Raw genomic sequence first — 19,283 nt, 5'->3', positions numbered from 1 at the left:
AGAGATTTATGAGCTGCAAACTATGACAAGAAGAATTGCTAATTGTTCATACAGCCCTGAGTGCTGTATTTAATTCTACATATAACTTAGTATTTATTCCCTTTATCCTCATTGCACTTGAGAGCCCACTGAGCTAAGTCCTGAAAAACAATGAAACAAACAGAGGGCTACTAGATCTAGAAATCTGCACCTTGGTGCAGGCAGGGGAAAATAGGCAGACAAGGATAGAAACCAGATACAATCTGGGGAAAGGGAGACCATATTGGATCGTGTCATAGGCAGTAATCTTGAGCACACAACTAATCCTGCATTAAGCATAAGAAAGTCTACACAAGTGCTAAAATGTTCTGCACGGGCAAGAGCATTTCATACAATATGTATCTTGCTGCCAAAAAGACACCTGAGGGAACATACCATGTACCCTTTTGCAATTTCTCTCTTTGCATGTTGGCAAGAGAGTGCAGGATGCTCTCAACAAAAGGAATAAGCAATATTCTCACAGTAGTCAAAGGCTGACTGACTGAAGCTGCACTTCAAGTCTTAAAAACTACAGGGCCAGTATGATTTTCTGATTCCCTCACTACAACCTCCTGTATTCAAGAGTACAAAGAAACAATTACGTCAGGCATTAAGGATTTGAAGGGGTTGTGAATCTCTTTAAGTTTGCTATCAGCATCCTTACATTTTCTCCACTTGACCTGCATAATTTAGGTGTACTCTCTAAATGGATCCCTGCATTTTCTAGAAAAGGGAAAGGCTAAGCTGTTCAAAATCACCCAGTAAATGCCAGGTTTTTGTGCTGGCTGGTTCCCTTTATTAGCTCTGAACAATGGAAAGGATTGAAATTCATTTTTCTGAGCATTTCTGCACTGATGAAAAGTGCAGTAGGAGGGACTGCATGTTGTTGTTGTTACTATAACAATTATTATGATGATGATGATTGGTCTGTGGGAGGAAAGGAGCACGGATAGATCTCACCAGGGGAAGTCTGAATGATTGGCGCTTCAGTGGCTTTATGTGCAAGCATCCTGCTATATGCTCATTTTCACAAATTCACTGGTAAATTCATTCTGTCTCCTCCCACACGCAGTCACTGACACAACCTAATACCTATGAACCATCCAGCACTAAAAACATTAAACTGCAGGGGAGCTAGACTCTTTTCTCATTCTAGGGTGCAGAATATGAAACATTCCATCCCTATACATTTACTAGCTACTGTTATCATCTAATAGCAGGTTAATTTAGTTAGACTTTCAGTTTTCAAAGAAATCTGTATCCCTGTGCCTTTAGGCTGCATCCAGTCTCTCCCTGCCATACTAATGGCTCGTTCTGACTTGTTCCCATTCTGCCTCCACCTGACCCATAGGTCAAGTGCTCCCAAGAGTTAACTGATATTTCTGTAACATAAGCAAAAAAGCTGAAAACTGTAAAATCCTAGTGATAGGAATCATGTTTTGTTATACTGTGTACTGCCAAATGGGGTACAGATACACCACCAGGACCCCTAGAAACATCCTCAGTAATCAGGGGTAAGGGTCAGGTCTTGGCAAGTTCAACTCTGGCAAGGTCTTGGTCATAAATCTGCAGAGGCACCTATCCACCTTGGTAACTCCTCCCTGGGTTAAGAATATGGGGAGCAAAGAGTGATTTTAGAGAGTTTTGCCAGCCACAAGCATACATATGTATATGCATGAGAATATCTGAAGAGGCATTGTGCTCAGCCTAAAGGCCTGGTAGGTTTTAGTCTTATACCTCTTGTAGAGCTGCTGCATTTGCAGACATTGCTCTTTGTATAGGCTGTACCTCTCACCTTGGATCAAACTACACTTTCACAGAGTGTAGCAGGCATAGGCCTCTATCTCTTCTAATTCCTCTAGGCCCCACTGTACCACAAATAATTATGTACCTCCTAGGACACAAAAGGACCATTAGAACCAGAAGGAGGATCTGTAAGGTCTGGGGAACGAGCATGTCTGGCATGGGTCAAATTTAACCCGAGGCATAGCTGGGAACTGTGATCTGCAAACATGCAACTGTGAATATCCTCTGACACAGAGTCGTATTAGTGTTTGCCAGCATCTAAATAAAAAGACTCCTGCATCACTGGAGATGATGGGATTTAAGGCAAGAGTTCCATGAGACTGTTGACCTCCCAAGCTGTCAAGAGTGAAGTAAGGCTAAACCAGCAGGAAAAAGACTTGTCCTTTCTGACCAGGCCATTCCCTGAGGAATGTCCTGGATCCTTTGTGGTAACAAATGTGCCCTTTAGAAGATGCTGGGGATAATTTGCCGTTCTCTTGCCTGCCACCTTTGGACTGTTGATTAGAAGGGTGTGATGGCTGAGCAAAGCCTGCTCAGGCAGTCTGCTCTTCAGACATCCTTATCTCAGCTTTGCCTGATCCATCCACTCAATTCCTCTGGGGATCAGACAGGTTTACAGGAGACATACCCATTAATATGCATCCATGAACAACCCCATGAAAGCAGTGACTCTGTAATTGCTTGTAATTCATAGAATCATAGAATTGGCTGGGTTGGAAGGGACCTCAGAGATCATCGAGTCCAACCCTTGTAATCTTATGGAAGATTATCTCTCTTTTTTAGGTGAGGTTGGCCATGACAGGATTATTCTTAAGGCACAGCATTTGCTGTGTTTGGGAGACTCAGGTTGTGAGGATCCACAGCTTGTGATTAATAACAGGAATTCACCCCATCCCATTGACCCAACGTGCATCCCTAAGCATCCAACAACCAACCAAGACAGCTCAGAGACCTCTCTCTTGAAGCAAGGATGAGAGAGGGGGAGTAGAGGAAGCTGTGCAGAAGATGGGAGGAAGGCAGGCGCATCCCCCACAGGAGGTGCCCGGGGCAGAGCAGCGGCCAAGCGCAGGCACCCAGCCTGAGGTCTGCTCCTGGCACCCACACCAGGCTCAGCCCCTCAGGGGGCACCCGCGGAGCCTCGCTGGGGTGCCTGGGGACACTGTGAGTGGCCAGCACCCTGTGCTCTCACCACTCCCCTGCGGCCACCTCTGAGGCCCCAGTGATTGCCCCATAGCGGAGCGGGGCGGAAGAGAATCATAGAATCATAGAATCATAGGGGTTGGAAGGGACCTCGAAAGATCATCTAATCCACCACCCCCTGCCAGAGCAGGGCCACCTAAAGTACCTCGCATAGGAACGTGTCCAGGCGGGTTTTGAATGTCTCCAGTGAAGGAGACTCCACGACCCCCCTGGGTAGCCTGTTCCAGGGCTCTGTCACCCTTACAGTAAACAAATTTTTCCGGATATTCAACTTGAACCTCCTGTGCTCCAATTTACACCCATTACCCCTTGTCCTATCACTGGTCACCACTGAGAAAAGCCTAACTCCATCTCCCTGACACTCACCCCTTACATATTTGAAAACATTGATGAGGTCACCCCTCAGTCTCCTTTTCTCCAAACTAAAGAGACCCAGCTCCCTCAGCCTTTCCTCATAAGGGAGATGTTCCACCCCCTTAATCATCTTAGTAGCTCTGCGCTGGACTCTTTCAAGCACTTCCCTGTCCTTCTTGAACTGAGGGGCCCAGAACTGGACACAATACTCCAGGTGCGGCCTCACCAATGCAGAATAGAGGGGGAGGAGAACCTCTCTTGACCTACTAACCACACCCTTTCTAATGCACCCCAGGATGCCATTGGCCTTCTTGGCCACAAGGGCACATTGCTGGCTCATGGTCATCCTCTTGTCTACCAGGACCCCCAGGTCTCTTTCACCTACACTGCTCTCCAGCAGGTCAGCCCCCAACCTATACTGGGACATTGTGTTGTTCTTCCCCAAATGCAAAACTCTACACTTCCCCTTGTTGAACTTCATCATGTTTCTCTCTGCCCAACTCTCCAGCCTGTCTAAGTCTCTCTGAATGGCAGCACAGCCTTCTGGTGTGTCAGCCACTCCTCCCAGCTTAGTGTCATCAGCAAACTCTGGCCAGGCGGCGGGACGGGCCCCCGCGGACGGTGCGCCGAACCCGCAGCGAGGAACGCTCAACGCTTTCGGCTGCCGCCCCAAGGCCGTGCCCGGTGCGGGGCTGCAGGAGCCCCGGGCCCCGCTCCGGGACACAGGGGACGGCGCTGCCCGCCCGCGCCATCGATGCGCTCGGCAATCCCGCACGCCGCCTTCTCCCCCGCCCCTCCCCCGGGTGCCGCGTTAGATGCGCTCGGCGCTCGTCTGGCCGGCCCTGGCCCCGGCGCCAGGCGGGTGTCCCTTGTCTGCCTCGCCAAGATGGCGGCCGCGGGCGGCGCGGCGGGAAGCGGCGGCGCGGAGTGAGGCGGCCGCGGTACCTCCCCACCCTGCGGCTTCAGCTCGGCACCGGCCGGCCGGCCGGCCGGCAGTCCCCGGCACCGCTGGGCAGCCCCGCCACCGAGGCACGCTCGGGCCTTCTGTAAGGGCGGAGCCGTGGAGCGAGGCCGGAGCCCGCTGGGGTGAGAGGCCGCACGGGCAGGAGCGGAGCGACCGATCCCGCTTCGCACGGCGGTGGCGGGAGGGGCGCGGGCGGCGGAGGCGGTGGCGGGGACGCGTCCTGAGGGCGTTGGTGCGCATGCGCGGGACTGGGCCGCGGCCCCGTGTCAGCGGAGGGGTCGGGTCCGGGGTTCGGTCCTCGTCGCTGTCGGGATTCCCCGGGGGTCCCGCCCGGCACGGTCCGTGCCGGTGGTTGTGCAGCTCCCGTGCGGGAGCGAGGTGCGGAGGGCCGAGTGGAGCCGGAGGCTGGAGGACAGCAATGCGCGGCCTTGTTCCCGTGTGTTCAGGAAGGGGAGAGGGGTGAAGGGAGAGCCGCTGCACCGGAGCTGTGCGGTTCCTGCTGAAACCGAGGAGCCTGAAACAGGGGCACCTGGTTAGGAGTTATAGAAGAAGATGAGTTTGTGATAGGTTTTGTGTTTGGAGGGTTAGAGGTCTCGGTTGTGATCCCCTTTGGGCAGTAGCTGCCAACCTTTATAGCTGCCCATCCTTAAAGATTTTAAAACAGTAAAATGTGCCTGTGTGACTATAAACAAGTATTTAGCCTCTCCAAGCCATCTGTTCGTTAATGACAGTCTTCAGCTTTGTTTTACTAAAGAATACCCAGATCAGGACCTTGCCCTCTTGAGCATGGTACTTCAGTGTCATGTGTGTTCCCACTGAAGCCCATATGACAGCTGAAATGTTGGCAAGATGTGGTTCCAGATGGTGAGCCCACAGGTGGCAAGGTGCTCTTTTTCCTTGCAGTGTGTTTCTGTAGTGTGTCCCTTATGCAGTGCTCCTATACATAAATGTGTTACACGTAAATTCAGCATACAAATCGCTGTGCTTGCTACCAACAATGTGTAGTAGTTGTCAGAATGCTAACTTAAGAAACAGTTTGTGGCGGATCGTTTCCCAAAACCTGGAGAAATAACTTGTATTCCTATTAATTTAAATAGAAACGTCTCCTGTGTACCTGCAAGCTTGAGTTAGTTGGGACTTTGTTTAGTAACAAAGGAAGGTTATGTTATACGTTCTCAGCTTCAGACAGTTATTTATAAAATAGAGATAGGTGCAGGGAAGTACAAGCACAAGTTCCCCACTCTCAAGGTAATTAAAATGTAACTTCACAGCAAGATGATTGTGACAGAATGAAGAAGCTGTATGGTCGTTGAGGTTGAACCCTTACACGTGTGCACACACACACACAAGCACACAGAATCAGTGAGGTTTAATAGCTTATGAGCAGGAGGGATCTTTCCATGTTAAGCTAGTCCCTGACTGAAGAACAAAAGCTATTTACTCTGGGAGAGCCAGAGTGCAGCTATAAGGGCACGGGCCTGCTATATACCAGCAACTGTGGAACAGAATTACTCAGCGAGAAGAAGCCTGAAAACTTGGAGCTGGCAGGGGTTAGTGTGCTGCATAAGTGTGCTTTCTTCTGTTCCCTCTCCCAGGCTGGCATTCAGAATGGCTGCAGTGGTAGTGTTGGGAAATACATCAGAAGGATGCACACCTTCACTACAAAGTGTGAAGTCCTTTAGTTTAAAAGACTTGCAGTGATTCTTTTTTAGGACAGTGGTTCCTGTCCACTTCCTTCTTTTCTTTCACTTCATCTGAGATTCAAGGGTTTGGAATCTCTCCTTAAACATTCCACTTTCTGCTACAGTAGCTCCTTGTGTGTTGGGAAAATCAAACTCGGCTGTCTTCACACCCTCTTTCTATTTTTGTAAAACAGTTCACTGATTTAGAGATTTTACAAGAAAGAGGTGGTCTTTTATGTCTTTAAAATAACAGAAGAACAATCTCCAACTTAATTAAAAAAAAATAAATTCTGTCAAGCCTGAAGGGTGAGCATGAACTGACCAGAAAGTAGACTCCTTTCCTTTCCCACTACCTTCCAGAGAATCTTTACTTGGTTCAGAGGAAGTTTCCTGTTTCACATCATGATTCTTCTTTATGGGAGGGTTATTTTCATTCTCTGTTTCTCAGACCTTTTCCTGTAGATGGGAACGGGGGAAGGAGCCCAGACGTGGCAACACATTCTAAGGCTCCTGCAGGACCACCATGGCTTATGATGACTCCAAGAAAAAAGAAGGTATGACTGCTTCATAATCTCAGAGGGAGTTGCCAAAAAAAAAAAAAAAAAACCAACAAAAAAAGGGTACCCTCTGCAGTCCTTGCTGGGCTGTGCAGTCAGAGTGGGAAAGGAAGCTAGTGGAGCCCTTAAATTAAATCTGTCTGAGCTGCTGGAGGATTCCAAGCCCTTGATTTCCAGGTTTACAGTACTGGGGTTAAACTTGAGAGAAGTGGGTGGTATTTCCTAATACAGACACTTTGGTTAGAAACTCTGCCACTGCAGCCTTTCTTCTCCCTGCCAGATCAATGGAACAGGAGACCAGGGACAGGGATACGTTTAGTCATGATAACATTTCTAGGTCCTGTTGTCCTTAGGAAGAAATACATAAGGGTTAGAAACAAAATCTTGAGTGATTGTGTTATAGCATTAGAGCACTGATTCCCATCCCTATAGAGATTAGAGAGAGTAGATACTGTTATTTTTCAGGCCCCTGTGCCTCTTGGGTGTTGTGCATCACGTGGTGCCAACATCTGCTGTCATCTTATTTTCTGCATAGTCCACATGTCTACCATTCCTTAATGGGGTGTTTAATTTCTTTTTTTCTCATTTCACATAAATCTTAAGAGTTCCTAGAGGGTGGCCGAAGTGTTGATGACGTGGGGCTGGCAACTGTCAGGATACAACGAGAGAAAAAACGCTCTTACAAGGATCTGCTGCAAGAGGAAGAGGAGGTAGCAACACAGGTCAGGAAACCCTCAGAGAAAAGGTTGAAGCTGTAAGGATATGTGAAAAGCTAGTGATGGAGGGAGGTGGGTGGGTTTATTGCTCTTTTTTATACAGAAATGGCTATAGCAGACAGCAAGAGCAGCCAGACATGTCATGTATTACTCAGTAACTTTCCTGGGAAAAGGAGGGGATCAGTCCCAATTACAACTGATTGTGATTTTTCTGGCCTCAGAAAACAGGGCAGTAGGGGGAATGGACAACTGAATGCCACTAACTGGACACTGAGAAATAAAGGCAAATCAGTCAAACATGAGATATTTTCTAAATGTAATGTTAAATTAATGCACGTACTAAACATTAAAAAAAAATTTAAGTGGTATTAAATGAATGCAATTATAAAAAATCCAAAAACATTTTATAAAATTGAAGTTAAACAAATGCACTTAAAAAACATCAAAACACAATTTTTAAGTGATGTTTGAGACCACGACCTGAAACAAGCTGTTTGCAATGTTTAACTGAGTTGCCTTTGTCTCATCGATCAATTTTCAATTCTTACATTTGACTGAGTTGCCTTTATCTCACCATTAATATTTCATGTTACAAATTGTGTAACTTATACACTCCTCTATGTAAACAGTTTCCTTGCTAAAAGCAGAGCACCGTGAGCAGAGCTGCTGCCTGCTCCCCGAGGTTCTGTTCACAGTGTTGAATGAGCACTCCTTGATGGTTGGTGTCCAGTTGTCCTGGTGGTGAGTTGGTCTAGTAGGGTCTGGCAGCCAGTTGTCCTGAGACTAAGATGCTGTCCTAGTTTTGAGGTAGAGCCTTGCAAGTCATAAGATAGCGTGAATAACTTTTTACACATACACACCCCAAAAAAAAGTTTAGAATTTACAGTTGAATAAATAGTCAGCAGGGCATTAATACAATGTTAACTGATGTGTTGTTGTCTTCCTGATTCTGCAGACAGCCTGAAACGATAGCTCTTGAGAGGTACGAACTTGCCCTATTCACTTCTTTGGGGCCTTAACTTTGAAATCACTTAGTGACAACTTAAGTCTCTTGAAAACTTTCCTCTTTGAGCTAAAATGTTTGCTGCTAGCTCAAAGGTGACTATTTTGCGATTGTTTTAATTTTTATTTTTAATCTGAAAAATGAGTTCTAGTTTCAAATTAAAATCATCTACGACACAGATGAAATTTTGTAGAGGAGCCTCATTTTCAGACCATAGATTGGTCATAATCCAAATAACAGTTGGGTGACATGGCATATTAAGGTCAAGTCCTTGGTCTGTCATTTTAATTGTCACCTCTCTGTACCTACTTTCACTTCTTTTATATTTTTCAGGATATTAAACATGAACAATTCACTTTCATTTTCAAGGCTTGACAGCCTATGCATGTTTAGTTATTTCTTAGCTTTATTAAGAGGGAGATGTTTGTCTTCTATCAACTCATCAGCTGATCTCCAAGTGCTAGCTTTCACTGCCCATTTCTTAACACTTTCAAATGTGTTTTTTGAAGTTTTCTTGTGTATTGCTCCTCTCACTTGGGGAGATCTCCCTATAAAAATCTGTCTTTCCGTTTCCCTTTACAGCCCTGTTGTGCTGCAATGCCTACAGAAAGCTTGATGCTGGTTAGGTGGCTGATGTGCTGAAACCAATCCTGACTAATACTATTTTTTGTATTCTCCCACGTATCTGTACTATGCTTTTTGTCTCTCACCTTAAACATACACTGAGGGCTCTTGGCAACAGAATATGTTTCCTTTGCTTGTTTGAGCACCTAGAATAATGATCCTGGTTCATATCTAGGATTCCTTCGAGTTATCATAGTACAAATAACTCTTTGATATCTCCTACAAATTATAATCTATATCAGTAGTCCATGTGAATCTCATTATTTCCCTCTTGTTTGTCAGCAACTTTTTTTCTTCTTATTCTAGGACTGTGAGCTTTTTGCGGGGACAGAACCTCACAAAAAGAAGAGAAAGCACTCCTCCGATGAGTTCTGCTACAGAGGTAAGATAGTAATCAGGCAGGGGAAGGGGTTAACAGATTATGATTTTGAGGAAAGGATGCTCTTAAAGCTGCTGACATCAAGCTTTGTGCTTGGTACTTTATGGGGGAAAAGGTACATCAGCCTGTCTCAGGAGAAACCTGAATCAGAAACCTGATGCTGGTCAGCACCAGATGGCAAGATTAAGGAATTATATTCTCAGGGTTTATTTTAACAGGTTGCTGTTGTGGGGAGTAGAGATCTTCCACCCATGTTTTCATTGACAAGTTGTGGTTTTCTAACCCATGCCTTCCTTTTTGGGACTTGCTTTTCTTTTTTCCCTGTTGTGGGGCAGACTTCAATTTCACTTGCAGATAGTATTACTTTCTCTGAACTCATAAAAACAGGATGCATCAGGATGAAAAATAGATGCTACTAGGGTCAGTATAATTTAGAAACATTATTGTCACAATTAATAAACTGACCAGAAAATTACAATTCTGTTCTGGTTTTGGCACAATGAAAAGAGAAAGCCAAGCTGAAATCATGTCAGCATATGCTTTCAAAATGAAATGGCTGGGATTTTCGATCCATTGGTGTCACCTTGGATAAAAGTGGCACCAAAATGTTGCACCTGAGATACAGTTTCAGGCTCAGTAAGACACATTCTCATTAGAATATATTATTTTATAACAGAATAAAATGTTTGACAAAGCTTCAGGAAGTTTCCTACTCTGTCTTCCAGCTTTGAATTATTTGACCAGCCTTGGCATTACAGCTCCTGAACTGCATCAGTAAGGCCACACTTAGATGGCTCCAAGTTTCAGAGATCTTCTGTTTAAGCCAGGATGCAAATCTGTTAGGTGTAACTCTAAGTCTTGCAGTATTCCCCCTTCACTTCTCTGGGCTACTGTGATGCTGTCTTTAAGGAAATCATCTTGATGTGTATTTCTCTTGATCTTTTTCAGGTGTTTCGCCTTTGGATCTACCATCAAAGAAGAAGAAAAAAGCAGTTTCTAGCCCATCCTCAGCTGATACAACCATGGATTTACTCAAGGCTGTTACTTCACCCTTGGCCACAGCCTCAAAGTCTTCCAAGAAGACCTCTGAAAAATCACCTTATTCGTCCTCTAGCCATTCCGAAAGCAAAAAGGAGCACCACAAGAAGAAGCTGAGTAGTAGCAGTGGGGAGCACTCAGCGGATGATGGGAGCTTTCACAAATCTAAAAAAATGAAACCTCTCTACGTAAACACAGAGACACTTACACTTCGTGAACCTGATGGTTTGAAGATGAAGCTCATCCTTTCACCAAAAGAGAAAAGCAGCGCAGCAGATGATGATGCTTTCTCCTACTCTTCATCAGGTGCAAAGAAATCTTCAAAGAAACCATCTCGGGATGAACAAGGCTCATTCCTGCTGGGCCATGACCTGCAGAGCTTCCTGAAGTCATCCCGAAAGAAGCATAAACTACCTCCAGACCCACATCCACCTTCTGAGAGTTTTGGTGCTGACACCTCCCTTTTTTCAGAGGGCCATGGGAGTGAGTATGAAATTTCAGGTGTGGAGGCACCACCAGAATCTGGTTCCTCTTCTGGTGGGGAGTTGGAGGCTGGAGAACTAGTGATAGATGACTCCTACCGGGAAATCAAGAAGAAGAAGAAGTCAAAAAAAAGTAAGAAAAAAAAGGACAAGGAGAAACACAGGGAGAAGAAGCACTCTAAGTCTAAAAAGAGTTCTGGGCATGCTCCGGTGGCAGAAGGAACAGTATCACCACAGCATCTTTCCAGTACCCACTATGGTATTCCTCCACCTCCTTCTTCTGGTTTTCACTCAGATGGTCAAGGTGAGAAGAGGAGGAAAAAGGAAGACAAGGATAAAGACAAGGCTGAGAAATGGGAAAAGGAGAAGGAAAGAGAAAAAGAAAAGGAAAAGGAAAGAGAAAAGGAAAAGGAAAGAGAAAAGGAAAAGGAACGAGAAAAGGAGAAGGAACGAGAAAAAGAGAAGGAAAGAGAAAAGGAAAAGGAAAGAGAAAAGGAAAAGGAACGAGAAAAGGAGAAGGAAAGAGAAAAAGAAAAGGAAAGAGAAAGAGAAAAGGAAAGAGAAAGAGAAAGAGAAAAAGTAAGGAAAAAGTGGAGAGAAAATACACATTGGGTGATGGGTCATGGTGAATTGGAGACTCCATTACAAAGGCATGTTAAATTGAAACAAAAGGATAACTAATACTGGGATCAGTGGTTTCATTGAGATTTGTTTGCAAAAATGTGTCAGCCACCATGATTTCTGTTTGTAGCAAAAGGAATATACATTATTCTGGTGTTGTGGCGGCAGCAGCTTTTAGCCAGTTGGTGTTCTTTGAAAAGTTTGTAGTTTGCACAACTGCATAATTTTCTGAAGTAACCAGTTATGAAGTAGGTAGATTTTTGGACTAGTGATCTAGTGCGTCATCACAGTTCCTGTAAAAAGCAATTGAGTTTTACCCTGAAAAGCGAATACATTTACCCATTTAGTCTGATACTCAAATAAAATTCTTAATTCTTGTAGGCTGGCACATTCCCACTTTTGTCCTATACACATAAATCCAGTTTTCCACAGTTAGTGTAAAAAAATAAGAGAAATGGTATCAAGCATATGAATGAGTTTACAGGTGATATAACTGTAGTTGCATAAGTATAGAAATGGGGAAAAGCAGTTCCTGTATGTTCCCACAGATGAGAGTTGCTTTGTGTCAGGAAATGGTCAGACATAGCCCAAATTGGTTCAGCCATTTATTGCTATTTTGTAAGTTTTCTCTGATCATAGTTTGGCAATGGTGTATGCCTCTGCTGTCAGTATACTGATACTGTCTATTTTCCTGACAATTTGAAGTGTTTTGTAAGGCTTTAAAAAATGGAACAAAACATTACGATGAGGACTGAACTGTTTTGACAGATCTATGATATGTTCTATGAGTAGTATGACATATTCTTTATTATTTTAAGTTTTGAAACTGAAATACATTAATGGAGTTGCATGTTGACCCTGGATTTATAATAGCAAGTTGTTGTAACTTACAAATGAAATGCATTGATGCAATATAAGCCTTGTATGAAGACAAGTTCCTGTGCTTTCGCAAACACTAGATTCAGCCAGAAAATTTAAGACTGTTTTTTTAAGTTCCTGATCTAAACACTACATCTTTAAGACTTTGATAAATGCCAAATTCTTACTACATTTCTGTTGGTCTCACTATAATAAAAAATACTTTGTTTTCTTTTCTTCTTGTCACTAGCCAAAGAAGAAAAACATGTCTGCCTATCAAGTGTTCTGTAAGGAGTATCGTACAACTATTGTGTCTGAGCACCCTGGAATAGGTGGGAGAATAACCTCCTCTTCTCTTGATTATACACCAGCCAGATTAATTAGCAGAACCTATCATCTGGTTTTCATACCAGCCTCTTAATTTTGAAGAGTATGCAAATAATCTGCCAATTTTCTTTGAATAAGAGGTAGCAAAGAGGACAGGAGTGGATTTCATTATTTTATTTCATTGCATTTGAACCAGGCTGTGAGCGTGGATAAAGAAATTGCTTGCTCACTCTTTCACTTAAAGAGTTATCTTCATTGTGTCACTTTCTTGTCTTGTATATACACATGTGGCTCTGTTTCCAGTATCAGCTGCTTTTTTCATTTTGAACAGTACTGGGCATGCATGCTGGGAATCATTTTCAGGACAGTGTTGAGAGCTTCAGTTGTGGAATGTGTTTGTTCCTAAATGTGTATGCGTGGGCCAGTAAATATCCCAATTTGATGATTTAATTTGTTTTAAAGGTTTGTATTTAATGTTTTTCTTCTTTGCTTCTGCCAGATTTTGGAGAGCTAAGTAAAAAACTGGCAGAAGTGTGGAAGCAGCTGCCCGAGAAGGATAAATTGGTGAGTGTGTGTAAGGTGTTTTTGTAAAATGATTTCTGCAAACTCGGTACTTGGGTCAGAACATACTGGCAGCATTGCCATCAAACCTCAGAAAATGTTACCTGTTCTCCCCAAAGTATGTAAATGTGGAAATTAACAATCAACCTTGCCCTTGTGATGATAAAGTATCCATTTTATTCTCATGGTATTGCTTCACCAGTTAGCTACATAACATCATACTGCCTCCAGGTCCTGGCATCAGATAACAGAATTACCTAATGTTACAAATCTCTCTTTTTATACCATGGTAACTGCAGATCTGGAAACAGAAAGCTCAGTATCTCCAACACAAGCAGAATAAAGCGGAGGCCACCACTGTGAAGAGAAAGGCATCGTCTTCAGATGGTGCACCAAAAATAAAAGGTAATTGTTGGACTTTATTTTCTCCAGTTTTCTTTCGTGGAGATGGAAATTAGTGTTGCCTGTGGAGTCAGGAGCAAAAATCCTACCTCTTTTTCCCAAATCTTGATGTTTAATTTACCATATTACTCAAAAATAGTGTTTCTGCAAGAGTGACATGAGAATTTTTAAAAAATATTTATTTTTCTAGTTTGTAGAATGGTGTTGGCTTTAGCAGTTTAGGGATTGAAATGTAAAATAAAAAGAAGCAGCAACAAAGTTCTAGTGGATTAGTTTTCTGCTAGAGGAGAAAGAGTTGTTCTTGGCTTGGCACCTCTACTTAGCAGTCTCCCAAACAGATCTCCCAAATTCCATTTGGCTAAGTTAGATGGTAAATAGTGAATTTCTATAGTAAATATAGAAGGAAAGTTTTGACTCCAAAGACCACAGGGACCAGGTCCACAGAACTATTTAAGCTTCTCATGCCTTTGAGACTTGAACTTTACTAAATAAATAGGCTTGTAAGTAAAAGAAGGAAAGAAGATGATATGGAATTTTAATCTGTGTGTTTTCAGCTTCTCCAACAGGAGCAGTTTCCCCTCATAAGAAATCCCCCACCAGCACCATGGTGGTTTCTTCCTCACCATCCAAACTCCCTGATACAGACCCTATTGACGTAGCTGCACATTTACAGCTGCTGGGTGAATCTCTGAGCCTCATTGGACACAGACTGCAGGAAACAGAGGTGAGACTGTAACGAGCAGTGTCACAGTGATGTCATGTAATCTACACACAGGATTGGGGAGGATTATATTTTATTTTACTTAAAACCTTAGAAAATGTTCTTCTGTTAGGAAAAAAATTAGAGATGGCATCTTCTATTTCTTTGATGCATTGCTGTTTGCTTTCAGTGAACAGTAGGTATCATGTCCTTTGCAGCTCAAGGTCCCTGAAGGCAATTTTTAGCTCAATAAACCCTTTAGTCTTTTCTTACTATATATTCCCCTTGAGTTTGGTATTTCCTTGCTGTCTTTGCCAATTGCTGGTCCAGTTTGTGTTACTCTCTCAAGCCTTTTTTGAAAACCATCAGAGAAGGCCTTTACTAGGATGTCTTTTGCATGTCCTGTTTTCTAAGAGTATCATATTGCCAGTGCCTTGGATAGGGGCTACTTTTGTTTCAACCTACCTGGTATTGAGTCCACAATTAGCAAATTCACAGACAACACTAAGATGGGGGGGAGTGTTAATCAGCTGGAAGGCAGGAGGGCTCTGCAGAGGGACCTGGACAGACTGGAGAGTTGGGCTGATTCCAATGGGATGAGGTTCAACACGGCCAAGTGCCGGGTCCTGCACTTTGGCCACAACAACCCCCTGGGGAGCTCCAGGCTGGGCACAAAGTGGCTGAGAGCAGCCAGGCAGAGAGGGACCTGGGAGTCTGGATTGACAGGAAGCTGAACATGAGCCAGCAGTGTGCCCAGGTGGCCAAGAAGGCCAATGGCATCCTGGCCTGTATCAGGAACAGCGTGGCCAGCAGGTCCAGGGAAGGGATTCTGCCCCTGTACTCAGCGCTGGTGAGGCCACACCTCGAGTACTGTGTCCAGTTCTGGGCTCCTCAGTTCAGGAAGGAGATTGAGGTGCTGGAGCAGGTCCAGAGAAGAACAAGGAGGCTGTGAAGGGATCCAGCACAAGTCCGATGAGGAAGGGCTGAGGGAGCTGGGGGTGTTCAGTCTGGAGAAGAGGAGGCTCAGGGGAGACCTCATCACTCTCTACAACTCCCTGAAAGGAGAGGGTAGCCAGGGAGGAGTCGATCTCTTCTCCAAGGCAGCTCCAAGTAAGATAAGTCATGGAATTAAGTTCTGCCAGGGCAGGTTTAGGTTGGATATTAGGAAGAAATTCTTTACAGAGGGTGATCAGACATTGGAATGGGCTGCCCCGGGAAGTAGTGGATTCTCCATCCCTGGAGATATTTAAAAAGAGACTGGATGTGGCACTCAGTGCCATGGTCTGGTAACTGCAGCCGTAGTGGATCAAGGGTTGGACTTGATGATCTCAGAGGTCCCTTCCAACCCGGATGATTCTGTGATTCTGTGGTAATGTAGAAGAGGTCATATTTTAGAATCATAGAATCATTTAGGTTGGACTGGAACTTTAAGATCAAGACGAACCATTAATCTGACACCACTGCGTCCAGCACTAAATCATGTCCCTTGGCTTCACATCTATTTAAATCATTTTAATTGTTTCCTTCTGTTAGATGACAGTGATTCTATGCATGCACACACAGACAGTTTCACAACTCAGCCCAGCCTATAAGGAGAATACATACTTGACTCAAGCAGAGTCACTAATGTTATTGCTGATGTGATATCATCCCATTGTGCTTGCTTGTTCTATAAGCCGTAAAAGAAACTTTCCTACATTTTGTTTCTGGTGTGACCAAATTAGGTTATTTTTCAGAGGAATAACCCGAGTAAAATCTCCCCCTTAAGAAAAAGGTACACAAACAAGTTCCCTTTCCTGAAAGCATATCAAAGACTAAAGTATTTGTTAGATTTAGCAATTCTTTGGACTTCAATAGTAAAACAACTGTTATCTTTAGGACTCATGTAGTTAATGTAGAAATTACAAAGAATTACATTAGAAAGAAAACATGGAACTGATTTATACAACTGACAACTTTCTGACCTTTTCTTTTGTTTCCTGCTTTTTTTTTAATACATGAATTCTTAATTCTTAAATTTTCGAAAGCATTTTTTCTCTGATGCACATGGCCCAGTTTTGTTACTGTACAGTAATGGAAGTGGACTAGAGGAGCTCAAGAGTGAAAATACTGTACCTGCACGAGAATCAATACCGTTGTGAAAGAACTGTAATTTCCACTATTAATTCATACCCTTTTTTTTTCTTTCTTTAATTCCAGGGAATGGTGGCTGTTTCAGGAAGTTTGTCAGTGCTTCTGGATTCAATCATTTGTGCTTTGGGCCCGTTAGCATGTCTGACCACACAACTACCTGAGCTGAATGGCTGCCCAAAGCACGTTTTGGTAAGTTCCTTGTGGTTATTTCCATTCTAGTACTGTTAATTTCAGTAAGGTCCAGAAATTTTTTGATTAATCAGTCATATGATGTGTAATTATAATTACATTTCAGTAAGAAAATTACCTTGATCGTTTTATAGAGAAATAGTTCTTCAAATTCTTTAAGATGTTACTGTTGCATGGTATTGTGCAAATGTTTTCTCCCAGTATAAATGGACCAGATACTTATAGCGTTGATAGCAGTGTGTGTAGATGCTTTTTTAGTGACTGAATCAGTCTATCTGAATCAAGTAAAAGCTCCTATACATAGTGTTTTTTAAAAAGTTCTAATATCCAGTAAAAATAAAAAGCACATTCTCTTCAACATACAGTCTGATAAAAAAATAACTTTAGTAGCATAAAAAATAACTTGTAGTCTCAGGATTCCTAATGTGATCCTTATCCATCAGGATTCCTTTTATGTGTGGCTGCAGCATTCTCCAAGGAAAAAAAGATAGTTTGTGTTTTACAGAACTGCATTTACTACAGATTCTTTTCCACTTCAAACTACACTTAATATTAAACCTTAAATTAGCAACAGCTTACAGCAGGTTTGTGGTGGGATGTGGATGTAGAGTAAGATGGCAGCAACATAAAAGGAGTCAGGAGTCAGACCTCCAAGAGAAGACATGAATGAGGCAGAGGAGAGGAGCAGAAATGAAAAATAAATCTTCAAACTAAGCCTTCAGAAGTTAAGAGATCAACAACAAATCTGGCAGAGAAAACAACAAAAATGGGATATGAATTTACATGCTATAACAGGGCAGCCCAAATGTTGATTCATTCCGAGAAAGGGGGATTAACAACAGCAAAGTTGACAGCTAAGGCTTTGAGCTCCCACAAACTGGCTTTCTGCACAAAAGCTGAGTCAGTGGGGTGTTCCCATCCTAAGACCTTGAAAAACATCCTCTGTTTTTTTCCTTCATGCTTGCCAAGTGCCACATGACTAATAGTAGGTATATTGTAAACTTGATCAACTTATTGTTGTAAGGAGCAGTGGAGCTCTAGGTGGATTAAGGCACTGACCTTTCACTTCCAAAAAAATGGTATTTGAACTTGCTAATAAACTATTCTGATTTTTACCATCAGAATAGTAAGGAAAGAGGCATTGTAAGCCGTGGATAAAATTGTCAGTGGTCTTGCTGCATGTAGAGTGCAACTTATTATTTCAGTCAGTAGGTGGCATTGTTAAATTCTTCAATCACAGCTGGTGTAGGTCCAGCTCCTCTGTCTGTAAGCAATTACAAGAATTATTGAAGAACAAATTAATTTGAAGCACATAAAGATAATATACTGCTGGTTCTTGTTTTCTGGTGTGCCTAAGAAGGACTCTTACTCTCAGAATTCTATACAGAATTTTTAAGGAAAACTGCAGGGCACTTACATTTTCCTATCTGACACCCTCTTAGTGGGCGTGTTTGAAGTTTTTTGTCTTTGCCTTTTACACTACAGAATTTCATAAAGGTCCTTTCTCTAGTCCTTCATCACTGCTCTTTCCCATGGTTGATATGATATGCTTGATGTGGCTTGTTTCAGATTATCTTTCAGAGACAAGAGTATCAGTTCATAAGGAGCAGGTCACTTGAACATTTTCATCATTTCCAGGTGCTTACAAATATTGAGGCTACACTTATGTTTAGTTAACTTACCTTTCCAAAAATATGAAAATAAGCCTAGCTGTGGTGGTGATGACCAGGCAGATTTGGTTGTCTTATCATATGGTAACTTGTAGGACAGGTGAACAGGCTTAGTTGTGTTATTTTTTTAAGGATTTTGAGTCATTACCTGACACTAAAAAATACTGAACTTGTTTTCCCAGTCAAACACACTAGACAACATCGCCTACATCATGCCTGGACTTTGATGGGAAAGGATCCTGGGATGTACTCAACCTCTGCATAACTGACTTGTGTGCTACACCGGCACTCCCGAAGGGCTCCGTGTGTAGGGTTTTAAACTTTTATATCTGTACAGCGTATACATAGGATTGTAATTATTTGACTTCTATTTTATGACAAGTCATGCAGTTAAGGTGAGAAAACCCTTTCGTGTTGGTGAGTGAAATGTCCTCAAATCTGAAAGTATTTTGTGTGCAGAATTCAGAAAGCTTTTGAGATACTTGCCTTAAATTCCACCCCCACCCTCCCTGTAGTGGGGGAAGCAGCCAGAGGATGGACTTCTTGATATAGAGGAAAGCCATCACTATGAGAGGGATCACTGAAATAGGTATCCCACAGAGGCTGTTGACTCCATCCAGTACAGGTATTAATAACATCCTTGATGTTATTAAAAAATATAGAGCAGCCTGCTCTAATTGGACTTCCTTTAAGCAGGGGGATGGACCAGATGACCTGATAGACGTTCCAACCTAAAGTGTTCTGATATTCTCTGGGCAGGTAGAGATGAGAATCTGTTTTGAACCAAGAAATATAACTGATCCAGTCCTATTTCTGACTTTTTCACTTTGAAATCTACTGCTTGAGGGGAAAGCTAAATCAGCTGATCAGAGATACAGAGGTCACTGCCTCTTGATTGCCTCTTGTTCCAACCTCCCCTCTTCCGTCAGTAATAACTGAGAATCATCAGCTGGCTGGTATGGCAGCTGGCATTTGAAGTAAAGTGGAAGATGACAGTGA

The 19,283-nt window shown here is 43.1% G+C and overlaps 1 protein-coding gene across 3 annotated transcripts; it reads left to right on the top strand.

Annotated features, from left to right (window-relative positions):
• The first annotated feature begins 4,328 nt into the window (after positions 1 to 4,328).
• Positions 4,329 to 18,971, top strand: HMGXB4 (HMG-box containing 4). Of its 3 annotated transcripts, XM_030466870.1 has the most exons (11): positions 4,380 to 4,464; positions 6,473 to 6,578; positions 7,185 to 7,303; positions 9,231 to 9,306; positions 10,252 to 11,402; positions 12,553 to 12,634; positions 13,129 to 13,193; positions 13,490 to 13,595; positions 14,147 to 14,316; positions 16,492 to 16,614; positions 18,467 to 18,971. In XM_030466870.1, the coding sequence occupies exons 2-11, from the start codon at positions 6,548 to 6,550 to the stop codon at positions 18,509 to 18,511; spliced, it is 1,968 nt and encodes a 655-aa protein (XP_030322730.1). In that variant the 5' UTR covers positions 4,380 to 4,464; positions 6,473 to 6,547; the 3' UTR covers positions 18,512 to 18,971. The 3 variants fall into 3 exon arrangements, with proteins under 3 accessions (XP_030322739.1, XP_030322730.1, XP_030322748.1); XM_030466879.1 differs by lacking the exon at positions 6,473 to 6,578 and having other exon boundaries at positions 4,329 to 4,464; XM_030466888.1 differs by lacking the exons at positions 4,380 to 4,464; positions 6,473 to 6,578 and adding an exon at positions 4,486 to 4,574.
• The last annotated feature ends 312 nt before the right edge of the window (positions 18,972 to 19,283 follow it).

This window comes from Calypte anna, chromosome 1 (genome assembly GCF_003957555.1).
Source record: "Calypte anna isolate BGI_N300 chromosome 1, bCalAnn1_v1.p, whole genome shotgun sequence".
NCBI lineage: Eukaryota > Metazoa > Chordata > Aves > Apodiformes > Trochilidae > Calypte > Calypte anna.
The sequence above is the reverse complement of the archived record's forward strand: the minus strand, read 5'-3'. Positions and strand labels throughout refer to the sequence as shown.

Excerpts from the sequence above, each read along its gene's own strand:
- HMGXB4 (XM_030466870.1), top strand. The coding sequence starts at position 6,548 with ATGGCTTATGATGACTCCAAGAAAAAAGAAG. Across the intron at positions 9,307-10,251 it reads CGATGAGTTCTGCTACAGAG|GTGTTTCGCCTTTGGATCTA; the intron begins GTAAGATAGTAA and ends GATCTTTTTCAG. Across the intron at positions 13,596-14,146 it reads TGGTGCACCAAAAATAAAAG|CTTCTCCAACAGGAGCAGTT; the intron begins GTAATTGTTGGA and ends GTGTGTTTTCAG.